Source organism: Sander lucioperca, chromosome 11 (genome assembly GCF_008315115.2).
Source record: "Sander lucioperca isolate FBNREF2018 chromosome 11, SLUC_FBN_1.2, whole genome shotgun sequence".
Taxonomy (NCBI): Eukaryota; Metazoa; Chordata; class Actinopteri; order Perciformes; family Percidae; genus Sander; species Sander lucioperca.
Genome location: NC_050183.1, coordinates 28,419,760 through 28,433,694, shown reverse-complemented (window position 1 = coordinate 28,433,694; position 13,935 = coordinate 28,419,760). Strand labels below are relative to the sequence as shown.

The following is a 13,935-nucleotide window of genomic DNA, read 5'->3' as shown; positions in this document are numbered from 1 at the left end:
TATTCCTCTGTGTCTGTAGGTATTAACTGCTGAGGTATTCCTCTGTGTCTGTAGGTATTAACTGCTGAGGTATTCCTCTCTTTCTGTAGGTATAAACTGCTGAGGTATTCCTCTCTTTCTGTAGGTATAAACTGCTGAGGTATTCCAAAGAGCGCCAACACCTGGACGGCCTCAACAACCTCCACTACAGCCCCCACATCTCCCTCAGCAGCCTCTACAAGAACGTCACGGTGGAGCTGTCCCCCGAGCTCGCCCCCATCATAGACTACTGAACTGCCCCCAGCCCCTCCTCCACACCCCCCAGGCCACCCAGCTCCCCTCCGGCCTGGCCTCCCAGCGTTCAGCCGTTCAGAGGCGGAGAGGAGGGGGTGCACAGGCCGGGAGGGGGGACGAGGCGCACCATGTAATGCTGCCAAGAAATCTTAGCCAGGAAAAAAAAAAGAGAAAAGAAAATCCAAACCGAAAAAATGATGAAGAGGCAGTGGCAAGTCTCTCAAAGTGTGTGTGTGTGTGTGTGTGTGTGTGTGTGTGTGTGTGTGTGTGTGTGTGTGTGTGTGTGTGTGTGTGTGTGTGTGTGTGTGTGTGTGTGTGTGTGGCGTTGCATGTCTTTTTGTCTGTGCCGGCTTAGCTACTACAGGTTGACATAATTGTGTGTAGGTTGGAGGGCGCAGCAGCATCTCACTCTGATGTTTACTGCAAAGCCTTAATGTGGCAGAACCACAGCTGGCTCGGCTCGGCTCGCACTGCTTCACTTCTCATGTATCACTGTCACCTTACAAGCCAACAGACAAGCTTTTTCTACTATCATTTGTTTTCTACATATCATTTTGTTGGGCCACAGTATTCCTTTGAAAGAGGGATCTGAGTGAGGGTGACATTAATGTTTGTGATGTAAAAAAAAAAAAAAAAAAATTATTTTGATACGTGGTATTTATTTCCTCTGATGCAGGATGTTGAAGAAGCACTCCTGTCTGTGTTCGCCGTTTGTTTTGCTGCACTGCTGCTGAATCCGCATGAACATGTATGTAAATATCAGCCTCTTAAAGCTCGAACACAGAACACAAATATATGTAAATATGAGCCTTTAAATGCTCGGGCATATTACAGTGATATTCCAGTGGGTTTGAATTTTATTTTGGCAGCTACCTTCGTAGGATTTAATAAGAGTGAGTGGTTTCTTCCTGACAGGAAGATCTTCTAACGATAAAGTATGTTTGGCTTAAAAAAAACAAAAACATGAGTATCCAAATGACATGATCTTTTGCATGCCTTAATTTATTTTGTTTACCAGATTTTGTTCTTTTCAAACCTAAATTATTTCGTCAGTTAGAGATGTGTATATTCTTAATTTTGCCTTTTGTTGTGCTTTGAGGTGCACTGTGTGAAAAGAGTGGAGCTGCTCCTCTGTACAGGGCTGTGTCCACGCAACATGCTTTCATGTGAGTGTATATTTTCTGTCTGAGATGTGTTTTTATTTTTTAGATTTTTGTATGGTTTTTATTCTTATGATTGAGTGCTGGACCATGTGACAAAGCTCTTCACTGTACTGTACCATGCTGAGGCGTGGGGCTGTGTGTTGGACTGTGGCCAGAATGAGAGAACCTTAGCTGAAGCTACTGCTGTTCTTGAATGGCACACAATGGCTGTGAAAAGTTCAACTTCTTTGAGCACTATAAAGATGGAGAGAAATGTCTAGGCACATCATTTTTGACCACATGTTCACTGTTGAATATGACCATGAGTATGTTTGGACCTTGTCCTCTGGCCATTTCTGACCCGGAGCTTAATTCCTGTCCTGTCACACGGTCTCGTCCCGTTACTTGCTTCACACTGTGCCAAGCTGTGGTCCTTGGTCTCCTGTAGAGGAAACGCACAGAAACCACAGCAGCTGTGTGCGGCTGTAAATATCTCTCGCTGTCATGAGTCGTACTTTTTAACGTAGTACAAATGTCACCACGACGGTCCATTTGTTACCTGTTCTGGAGGCGGAGTTGGCCCTGTTGTCATGGAGTTGAAGGACAGATACCTGTGCCAATGAAGATCATGTGAAGTGATTGAAGGCTCTAGATTAGCTACTAAATGGTCCTCGTGGTAAGGACTGAATTAAAAATTGTATTAAACCACAGATGGATGCCGCGAGTCATTTCAATGTCGATTCATTGATTGACAGAAAGTGAATCTGCAACTATAAGTCATTTTTAAGAAGTCCACCTTCTCAAAATCGTGAATATCTTTTTTTTTTTTTTTTTTTTTTTTTTTTTTTTTAATGACGATTAAGTGAATATCTTTTGGGTTTAGACAAAACGGGCAAATTAAAATGTGATGCTTGGTCAACGTGATTGACCAAGCACCCTGGCGCGCCTCTGCGTCAATATGACATGCTCCCACTAAGGGAGTATTAGCCCCATCTTGGACCTGTCAGAAGACACCGCAGTGTCGGCCTGTGTCTCCTGTCCCAACCAATAGGCTAATACAAAAGGTGACGCTGTGTGAAAGAAGACGTGTACGCGTGTTTCACTTCACCCATGGCCTCGTCACCAAAGGGCTGATTGCACCGCGTTTCCCACGGTGCTTCAGTGGTACTTTAATGACTCGCGGTCCTGTCTGAAAGCCGGACACACCACACCACAGCTGATGAGACGACAGATGGATGGAGGTTTTAGGTAGGAAATGGCCAGAGCAATGTTTCTCATTTCTTTTCTACAGTTTTCGAGCATTACATGGCAGTCAGTACACCAGGTCTCTCCACAAAAACACTGCAAGGCCTTCTGGGAAAGTCTTAATGCCACGGTGGATATATCCTGACCTCACCTGCCCCACCTCTCTCCCAGAGGCCCTTGCAGCAGCGGTCGCCATGTTTACAGTGTTGCCGCTACAGTTCGTCTAACTAAAGGGGAACTATGCAGTTTTGTTTTTTTTAGCAGAATTTACCTTAACTGAACAGCTTAGGAGTCATTGGAATGGTTATATGACTTTTTTCAGGGGTGAATGGTGGTCGTCTCCCCCCTAGCGCCTGTGAGCGGAAAAACCACCCTTGCAACTTTCGGCCGGGAAGTATCGCATGATATCAGGTCTCGCAATGTAACGGATTGCTTCATGGCACTGCACACATACAGGAACCGGCTGTTACGGGCTTACTAGCTGTCTACCTCAGTGGACATGGCTCCGTGCGTTCGCCGGCTTCTTTGAAAACAAATGCACGTGACCAGAGGAAGAAGATGGGAGGGGGGAGAGTCGCCAACGAGTTTTTACAACAGTGTTGCTAAATATCTATTCCGAAGCTGTAGGGGGAGCTCTATAGAGAAATCTGCGAGCAAAAAGTGAGAAAACGGCGAAGAAATTGCCAAAACTGCATAGCACCCCTTTAACACCGGTAAGACGTGGCTCTGAGGCCGTGCCATTTCCTGTCTGGAGAACAGTGTTGGTGTTACGCCTTTCTTCGCTCAGTACCACATGATGAGCCCTGTTTCCAGGTGATTCGACTGTGGTGTGACTGTAGCAGGAAGAGGAGTATTACTGAGCAACGGCTGCTCACTTCATCTCATTATACTCATGACTCTTGGTGCTCAGCAGCTTAGGGTCAGGTGCAGTGTTGAGCAGCTGAGGCCAAACATGTCTCCATCACAAAGTGTTGAATTTCACAAAGTGACTCGCAGGTTTCTTTGACACCTTGTGCTTTAATTCCCTCCCTCTGTCTAATTCAGAGTGGAGTAATTAAGAAGAGCGTTTCCCAGCAGGTAGCGGTGTTAGCAGATGGTGTGACAAAGTAGTCAGCATGTAGCACTTCACATCAGGCTACATTCCATTACTCTGCTTAGTATCTCATTTGGTCCAGATGACAAGTGCTGAACTGGGAAATAATCTCTGGGTCTCGGATTGGTTGTTAAATAGTTTGTGTTTGGTTCTTGGCTCTGATGAGTGTTGGGTGTCGGGTCAGTGGGCCCCAGTGTGAGCCCAGGTGGACTCCACCTTTCCCTGCAACCCTGACTATCTGAAATCTGACAGCGTGCAGATGCTGTGTTCCCCATTGTATTCCATTCTGCAGTATTTATTTGTGCCTTGAGTTCTTTTTCACTTTACATTCTAAATGCAGAGATTACAAATCTTGTTTTCTTGAATAGTCACTGTTCTGTCCCCTTCATATTGATCGTATTACGTCAAGTCTGAGTGTGAAATATGTTCATGATAAGAATCCATCAGATCTGCTGGTGTTGATGGCTTCCCTGACATCATGTGTAATAATCCTCTGTGGCTGCCGGTGGTTCCTGTTCAACAAAAGCTCTGCCGGTCTGCACGCAGCCTGAGCTGCAAGGGAAACCCATACCAACCAAACCAACTGTCCTCCAAAAGAAACGAACACAAGCACATATCCTTCTATCATCAAGTTCAAGCACAACTTGCTGAAGCCAATGGCACCCTGCCACTTCTTTTACAGCCTCCAATCTGCATGGCCTGGCCTACGAATCCATTTGCGGACAAATTAATGTAATTCCATCTAGTTTCCACGTGCATGAGGACACGGCGGCTTTGCTTTTGTGAACAGCGCTGCAGGCACCATGTTGCTGCCTGGACATGTTTTACATTACTTTCATTATGATGACATTGTATGGAAATGTTTTGTTGTATTTCTTTGACTCTCAAAAGTGTTCATAATTAAGACCTGTCTGATGAATCGATATGTACCGGCCACCGATGGATCAGCTTATAGTATTGCTGGTAGATAGAAATGCCTGAGTATACAGTATATGCTTCAAATCATTCAGAAACAGTATTCCTGTTGCATAATTTGTCCACCAGATGGCGGTGACAAGTTTATTAATGGACTGCAAAATGTCCTGCTCAATATATCTGGTCCCAATTCTTTAAGAATCTCTATACAAAATATTTATCACGAGGTGTGCACACTGGAATTTATGTGGCCTCCATCTGCGAATGGAATTTCCATTTACAACATAAAGATGAGAGTAGAGCTGATAATCGTCGGATATCGATATATTGCAGATGGTCCGGCTGTATATGGCAGCCACCAAGAACTGGGCTCAGACAAAATGCCAAAGATATTATTATAAACTTTGCACCACACGGTCCATTAGTAGCTTTCTGTCTCGAGCTTTCAGCCAACGCGAGTCTTAAAGTATTAAAAATACTAAAAGTTAAAAAATACTGTACATTTTGCAAACGTCATCTGCTGAGGAAGATCATGTCCTACAGTTGAAAGCTCCAGAACAAGCTACCAGCGGACCTTTTTGGTGAGAATCCAAGAACAAGTTGCCCAAAATGTTTGAATTTCTTTAGACACAGTGTTGCCTTTACATCGTTTGTGCTGACAAGTTAATGTCTCACCATGTGTTATCAAGGTTTTATAATAATCCAATATAGATATCAGTATCTGCCTCACATTCCAGTATTAGTCAGGCTCTAACTAAGAGCTGAACCTTCATACAACTGAATTAACCCCATCCGCGCCTGAAAGCCCAGAAAATGTCCAGTAAGTTGACTTTGTGCTAAGAATTTAGTTTTTGTCCAAGGTCAGTCAAAACAAACCAGCTGATATATTATTATCAGATTTGTGGCTCACAGTTCTTAATAAGTTGGTGTTGTAAACACCTTATTTTGGCCACTTATTGTGTATTTGCTGAACAAAAGCTGAACTCCCCACACACACACACACACACACACACACACACACACACACCACACAAGTCCTATCAACCGCGAGCTGTAACGGATGTTCTATGATACTATGTCCTGATCATCTGATCACCAAGTTCTGTGTTCCACATGAGTCCATGTTGAAGAAGCTGAGCCAAACCTGTGAACATGTTGATGTAGCACTCCTCCCCCCCCCCAGGTTTCTGCAGTCTCTGCTAACAGACAGTATAAAACAGTTTGAGTCTGGTGTTGAATTGTTACTTTGTAAAGTTTCTTTTCGTTGTCAACAGGAGACAAAATAAACATTTCATTGCCATATTCTTGAAACTGAGCTGATGTTTGTCTCATTTCTTTTCCAGTGCTCATGACACCGTGACATGGAAGTAACCACTCACTTTACAACAACCTTGTACTGTGAAAAGGATGTTTTTGAGTATTTAGAGAAAAAAAACTTTTCCCTAGGTACTTTAGCATCACAAGTACTTTGCTACATTTTACGTCACAGCTACAGTTAGCAGTGTTAGCGTTACGGGAGCATGCCTATGTTCCCACATTTCTGAGATTTATTTCAAAATTAGGCTTTAAGGCTTTAAGTCAGATTTCATCCCCCTTTCTCCCAATTTGGTAGCCAATTACACCCAACCTGTTATCCAGTAGCAATGGACTACAAATGGAATGTAACCCTAACATAGGGCCTAATTTTGAAAAAAATCTTAGAAATGTGGGAACATAAGACTGTGGGACCATTGGCACTCTCAGAGAACCTTGCCTGAATAAATAAAGGTAAAATAAAAAAAATGTATTCTATACTCACCGTTCCTCAGTCGGGAACCTAGTCTGGTAATTGTATTCAAGCATAACATTCAAGCGCTTTTCCAAGGAGGCGCAGTCATGTGCATTACTGAGCTGACACTGGCTGCACCACAAAGGTTTTCATTCATATGTCTACTGTAATAATACAAAATACATTATATATACACGACAGTTTAAAAAAAATACATAAGTATATTTTCCATAGACATATACTGATCTATTATCAGCTCTCAAACGGCCCCGCGACAGAGAACTTTAAGCTCTGTGGTTAGCTTGAAGAGAGCATACTGTAAAAGCAACACGTTTCTCAACATCATCCCGGTACATTTTAGTTGTAGAATATTTCCCTTGTATCCAGATACTATTATCTTACTGTATGTCTATCTGAGAGTAATCAATATTGCTGAGCTACATCTCAGGGAGAAGAGCTTTTCTAGCATCCACCATGGCAGACACAGTGGCTCTGTTGTTTGGGGATTTTAATGTACTCCCTAATCAGATTTATTAGTCATTCCAGCATCAGTGGCAACTCCAATAAAACCATGTTATTGTTCATATTCATCCAGTAGAAATTTACAATTCAGTACGAAGGCAAAGTAAAGTGAGGAAGAAATCAGGAACACCCTAAAGACTGACAAATCATTAATGAACAGTCCCCGACTAACTGAATCGACAGCTATGTATTAAATAGGTAAGTTGAACATAACCAGAGTATATTTCTGAATCATTATGGAATCATTAGTTCATAGATTCTTTGTGCATTCCTGATTAACTTTGAATCAGACAGAAGCCAACAATCAGGTCAAAAGGTCTGATTACTTTGATCATGAGCACAATACGGATTTTGTGTGTGTGTGTGTGTGTGTGTGTGTATATTCGTGGGGTCCAAAAGCTGGGAATACAGTATACTTGTGGGGTCCAGACAGCTTTGTGGGGCCAAAATGCTGGACCCCACAACTTTAAAGGGCTGTTTGAGGGTTAAGACTTGGTTGTAGGATTAGGGTTAGAATTAGGTTATGGTTAGGGTTAGGGTAAGGGTTAAGGTTAGGCATTTAGTTGTGATGGTTAAGGTTAGGGTAAGGGGCTAGGGAATGCATTATGTCAATGACGGGTCCCCACAAAGATAGTGCCACAAACCTGTGTGTGTGTGTGTGTGTGTGTGTGTGTGTGTGTGTGTGTGCACGTGTGTGCATGCGTGCGTGCGTGCGTGCGTGCGTGTGTGTGTGTGCAATGATCATTGCATATTATTTATATTATAGTATTTCCTGATGAGACTCCTCTAAATGAACAACTGTTGTTGCGTAGAAGGTCCAGCACAGCAGCAGATTGGTTTAGCCACTGGACGTTTTGTTTAATTTCATTGAACCAAAAAGGACAAAATGCCAGTCCAGTCCACCAGTGTAACCTTACTGATTATGAATCAGGCGAAGTATCCCCAGAGGAAGACGTTAGCGGCCAGCAGCAGCAGGGCGTTGACGTTGCACACGCGTCTCCAGAGCGGCTGCTCCGCCAGAGAGTTCAGCTCGCTGCTCTCCGCCTCTGGACTCACAGAACCAGAGCTCGGGCCGCTCAGACAGCAGAGCCGCAAAGCAGCGCTCCGCCACCACGACTCTGGCCCCCGCTCGGAGTCCGGGCTGCGGTCAGAGGTCATCTGGGGACCCGTGAGCTCGATCCGAGGCTCCTGGCTGTGTCTGGACCACCAGGTCAGCCGGTGCAGCTGCACAGGAGAGAGCAGAGAAAGCTGTCAAACTGTTGCTGCTGATCACGGTCTACCTTCCAATCAAAGACATGCAGCACAGGTTCACAATGGAATGGGCACTAGCCCTTTCCCACTGTAGGAACGTAACTTTGTTCTCCACCTGTGCTGAAACTAAACTGCAGCACTAAAATATCAAGCACAACTTTATGAAGGATTTAATACTCCTTGTTCAGGGACTTGGGGCAGTGCAGTAGATTGTGATTGGTCAAGCTAATGTGATGTCACGTCACAAAGACGACTAGAACACACCCATGGTCCTGTGTCTGGCAGACATGGCGAGACACAGCCCTGCTCAGTGGTTTGGACCACAGCAGTATAACAGACCTCAGTGGGTGTGTGTGTGTGGGGGGGGGGGGGATTAAACCTTACAGAAGGCTCCAGGGTGCTCAATGCTAGGGTGTGCTGGCCCCAGCAGGGCTCTGGATCTCTGTAGCTGTATGGACTCGGATTTATTTATAACACCAAGACAAAGTAGTAACAGCGCCCACTTGTTGTGTCCCACCACTGCCTTCTTCTCTTGCCTTCCAAACAGCACAAGAAAAGGTGGCCTTGAGAGACACAGGACCATGGGTGTGTTCTAGTCGTCTTTGTAGTATTAGCTTGACCAATTACATAGCTTAATTAGTCATAGCTTTTTTTTAAGATAATTTTTTGGGGCATTTTTAGGCCTTTATTGAAGAAATGAAAGGGGAGAGAGAGGGGGAATGACATCCAGCAAAGGGCCGCAGTCGAACCCGGGCCCGTTGTGTTGAGGAGTAAACCTCTACATATGGGCGCCACCTCTACCAGCTGAGCTATCTGGGCACCCACGCTGTGTCATAGCTTTTGAATGACCCTGGGTCACAGCTTTTGAATGACGCTGTGTCAGCAGCTTGGGCGTGACTGCAGGAAGTGTTGATGAATGTATGGCGTGCTCCTTACATGTTGAGCTGGTATCGGGGCAGTGGCCAGGCTGACAGCAGCAATGACCAGGCAGGTGAGCGCCAGCAGGATGAGAGCAAAGTACAGGTAGTGGACGTTGGCCAGGACAGCAGGCCGCTGGTCTGGCTGACCACAGGAGGGAGATGTATAGGAGAACTCCAGAACCATGCGGATCAGTCCCACCAGCAGGCCACTCATCAGACCCCAGAATGCACCCTGAGAAACACACACACACACACACATGAAATGAAATGCAGTTATATGGAACTGGCAAACAAAGCCAACACTGAAGAGAAAAGGGTCTTAAGGTTCTGCATGTTTAATCTGCTGGCCCTGTCTTGTAGAGGCTACTTTGCATGGCAGTTGGATTCTCACGAGATCACGCAAGAATTGCGGGGGATAGCATATCACACCAAAATCCAGCTTGTCAGGCTTCAACTAGTCTATATCAACGACGTTCCACTTCCGGGATTGCTCCGGTGCCGCCGGAAATTCCGCCAGATGTCCCTCTTTTCGGCCGGACGTCCGTCACCTTCCTCTTTCTTTGTGTTGGTGTACTAAACTCCGGTGGATTTCTGAGGACTATGGTTAACTGCTCCTCAGATCTCTGCAGGGTAAATCCAGACAGCTAGCTAGACTATCTGTCCAATCTGAGTTTTCTGTTGCACGACTAAAACAACTTTTGAACTTACACGTTCCACCAAAACAAGATTCTTCCTGAGGCTATTTTCTGGAATGCTATGTGGACTAGCTAGGCTTTCCTCCGCAGCGCTGCGGAGGAAGGTCTGGCAATGCGAGGCTAGGCTTCAACCAATGCATTTGTGTCTGAACTACAAGCTCACCGAACCAGCCAGTGTCCGGTAAGGAGCTACTGACAGGATGGTGTAGGTGTGTGTGACGGCCGCAACTCGTTCAAAACAACAATGCCGGGCTCATCCAATCACCTGCCATGTGTTTTTTTGAAAGTGCTGCCCTAAACAGTTTCCAATGCCGGCTTCACACATGGTTCTGTGTTAACACACAACCCTGTTCTCACGCCAGTTCGTGAAATGGTCTTAACGATTTTGTTGTTTAATTCGTGTACAGGTCACGATTTTTGAACGTGACCATTTCACGAACTGCCATGACACTGGGCTGCTCTGGGTGACGCAACAACGGGGTAATGAAACGCCACAACGGGGAAATTAAATGCCACATGCCGTCGACAACAACGGGACGGACCGCCACACACGGGACGTGATCCCCAGGCGCAGGGACACGATCCACGGTCTCTGTGGCACGCAACAACGGGGACATGAAACGCCACATGCCGGCCACAACAACGGGACGGTTGTGGTTAGGAAAATAAGAATGGGGAAAAGAACTGCGACACGCGGGACACGATCCCCGGTCTCCGGGGTGAAAGTCCTGTGTTGTTTGACCCATCCACCACCCTGACCAACCTCCCTGCACGGATTTTCGCCTTATCAATACTACTCGCTACCGTAATCGTTCTGTGATCACGAAATAAGCTTCCCATTGAAATACATTACTTTAAAATTCGTGCTCACCACACGAAAATAACGACATTAATGTGTTCAGTACACGAATCAATAGATTCAATAACGTGACCATTTCACGAACTGCCATGAGACTGGGCTACAACACACCATCTGGGGCGTCAGGTTATTGTAGAGGTTCCCAATGTAAAAATCTAGTTTCAATACCTTTACTCAGCCTGATTTATAGTTGTATGTTAGCAGCTGACGTGCACCTCCTCAAACATGTAACCACACGCTGGGGCTACAGCGGCGACGGAGATGCCAAGTGGAGACACAACAACTTGTGTTTTCGCCTGCATGTTTCTTATGCCGCTAGATCATGTTGATAGTAAGGACACAGTTAGGGAAGTGGAAGAAACATTGAGTAGATTTCTCCTTTTCAGTAACACATGCTTAGCAAAGCCATGTCCACTGCAAACCTTCTGATCATTGGGTATAAGGAACGTTTTGCCACTTTGGACATTCATCAGTGTAAAGAAACATGCACTCTCCTGTGCGTGCGTGTGTGTGTGTGTGTGTGTGTGTGTGTGTGTGTGTGTGTGTGTGTGTGTGTGTGTGTGTGTGTGTGTGTGTCTGTGAACTACCTGCTCGTTGGCACGTGGCCAGAAGATAGCCATCAGGAAAACAGCGGTAATGGGCGGAGCTAGAAAGCTGGTCACTGACTGGATGTAATCAAACAGCTGTCCACTATTGGCTGTTTGGATGACTGGAATCCACAACAGACTAACACAGACCAAGATGAGGATGAACACCCTGAAAAAATACACCAAAAAGTATTATGTCAGTTTTGGGTGAGATACTAATTACAAAATGAATTTGTTACAAATGACATCTGAAAGATACAACAGTTGTTTGTCTTCAGACTGAGTTGGGGATTTAGGAAGGATGGAAAGATGCCTGGATCAGACAGGATAACTGTTTTACTTATCATAAATTCAGAAATACACAATCCAATGTCATTGAAATTCTAGTGATTAGCCCACATAGGGCCTCCGGGCTCACTCCAAGCTCATTTTTGATGCTTTAATGCCAGAGTTATGCAGTTTTTCTAATGATCTACTCTGTATGCACAAGACGACCCCGCAGCCTTTTCCCTGTGAACCCAGCAGCCCGGCCAGATCGCTGTCAAGTGCATCGGGAGTGTGCCAATACGCACTTTGGGTAATTCCGTGGCCAGGCTGTGTTGGAGCTCCCGGGCATGGGGCGGGATCAGAAAGAACAAACCTGTCTTCAACACGCCTGTTGACGTGAGTAGTCGGAATAAATCCTGTTATTAGCAAATGGTCTGTCGTGGCTGTGGGTGAGCCACGGTGGCAGCGAGACCTGCTCGACTACACGACTGATGTTCACATGAGCATCATCATAAGCATCTGTGTGCGCAGACGGCTCTAAAGAGATGAACCAGTGGGAAGGAAAGGCCTTCAGTATAGTACCACTAACTGTCATGGCAGACAGCTGGCATTAATGCCATAACCATACCCGCTGGATGCACAATCTGCAGTTTAATGTTGTAGAATGAAGTTATTGTTGCTGTCACAACAACTAGCAATTACATTTTACATATTGTATGCTGACATTGTCAAATAGAAATTATGGAAAAGCATCATAAACCACCAAACAGCACCCAGGGAGTTAGCAGTTTCAACTGTTGAAGTGAACTCGAGGCGATTACTCAGCATCATTGAGGCTCTGATGTCTGGAGACTGCTGATCAGCCATTCTAATTCATCATTGACCATCATTGATACTTTGACTTGGATGTTCATCTATAAATGCTTTAACATTTAGAATGAGGCTGCTGAACTTTTTAAACAAAGTTCCTGGGGGTTGAGGACTGATGACCCCCGCCCTGCGCCGGCTGATGATGTCACAGAAGGCCTACTGATTAAATGCAACGACTTCACCGTCAACATGAAAAAGGTTGGTTGTCCCAAATTTTCATCAAGGTGCCTTTTTCCAATATGTATCAGTATTTGGAGCCCTACCGTCCCACTATCATGAGCTCCCTCTCTGAGGCTGCAGGCCGGGCTCTGTGGTATAGATCCAGGGTGAACAGAGTGGAGCTGCTGTTAAAGATGGAGGTCAGAGATGACATCAGAGCAGCTAGCATCACTGCTAGCATCAGACCACGAAGACCTGCACAGACAGAAGGGTCAAGAAGATGGTCAATTATTTTGATGTTTACATTCTACAATTCTAAAACTCTATTATTTCTTCATTCATTTACAGAGGGAATAAATAATAATAATAATAATAATAATAATAATAACGCGGAAGCAGGTAGTGTCGGAGCAAGTCAAATACACATATGAAGGTAATGGTGGATTGACTGATCTATATGATTATGAGATTGGTTTCATTTCAAGGGACAATATGCAGAGGCCGACATTTCATATTCTGTTTAGTTGTCCAGGATGACATTAAAAAAACCAACAGTGCTTACAATGGTGACTGTGTATCCTTATATGGGCAGTGGGTTAGTGTCAGGGTGATGGTACGTGTCCACAGGCAGCGTCGGGTCGGAAGAGGGGTGATCTCTACCGTGTGTGTGTGTGTGTGTGTGTGTGTGTGTGTGTGTGTGTGTGTGTGTGTGTGTGTGTGTGTGTGTGTGTGTGTGTGAGAGCAGCCGGGCAATGCATTCTTGGAGCGTCGGGTCGGAAGAGGGGTGATCTCTACCCTGTGTGTGTGTGTGTGTGTGTGTGTGTGTGTGTGTGTGTGTGTGTGTGTGACTCACCCACAGGCATTAGCTCCACCACTAGTTTAGGGTAGGCGATATTGGAGCAGCCAACTGGAGTTCCACACACACTCTGACACACTGCTGGATCCACACAACCTACCTCATCTATATACACACACAGACAGACACACACACACACACACACACATGCACGCACGCACACACACACACACACACACACACACACACACACACACAGAATAAAAGATGTAGTTAGTTATTTTCAGGCTCTCAGACCTAATGTTTCAGAACCTTGTGGAAACGACTGCTCCATCCTTCTGAACAGCGTGATTAGTCCTACATTAAAAGGTCATGCCAGGTATGTTTGCACATTTTCAATGCACATATACTTTACATTTTAAAAATGCTCAAGTGTTGTAGATTTTGGAAATATGATCTCTCCACATTTTCCATTACTCAACCTCCAGAGACGTCATCCTGCAAAGTGAACATTATACCTTACATGTGTTACATATGGCTGCCTGCCTGTTCTCCTGCGCTGCACTTTGAAAG

At 45.2% G+C, this 13,935-nt stretch overlaps 2 protein-coding genes across 2 annotated transcripts in view; one reads left to right on the top strand and one right to left on the bottom strand.

The window, feature by feature from the left end:
- Window positions 1-5,983, top strand: part of b4galt6 (UDP-Gal:betaGlcNAc beta 1,4- galactosyltransferase, polypeptide 6) — a 28,867-nt gene extending 22,884 nt beyond the window's left edge. The window contains exons 9-10 of the mRNA XM_031311821.2: window positions 125-2,877; window positions 3,358-5,983. Coding sequence (XP_031167681.1) covers window positions 125-272 — 148 coding nt within the window. The 3' untranslated portion in view covers window positions 273-2,877; window positions 3,358-5,983. The remainder of the gene's footprint in view (window positions 1-124; window positions 2,878-3,357) is intronic.
- Window positions 5,984-7,609: 1,626 nt separating this feature from the next.
- slc5a9 (solute carrier family 5 member 9) overlaps window positions 7,610-13,935 on the bottom strand; it is a 15,175-nt gene continuing 8,849 nt past the window's right edge. The window contains exons 10-14 of the mRNA XM_031311795.2: window positions 13,420-13,527; window positions 12,671-12,821; window positions 11,271-11,439; window positions 9,146-9,361; window positions 7,610-8,182 (exon numbers count right to left, since the gene is read on the bottom strand). Of these exons, the coding sequence (XP_031167655.1) occupies window positions 7,886-8,182; window positions 9,146-9,361; window positions 11,271-11,439; window positions 12,671-12,821; window positions 13,420-13,527 (941 nt within the window). The 3' untranslated portion in view covers window positions 7,610-7,885. The remainder of the gene's footprint in view (window positions 8,183-9,145; window positions 9,362-11,270; window positions 11,440-12,670; window positions 12,822-13,419; window positions 13,528-13,935) is intronic.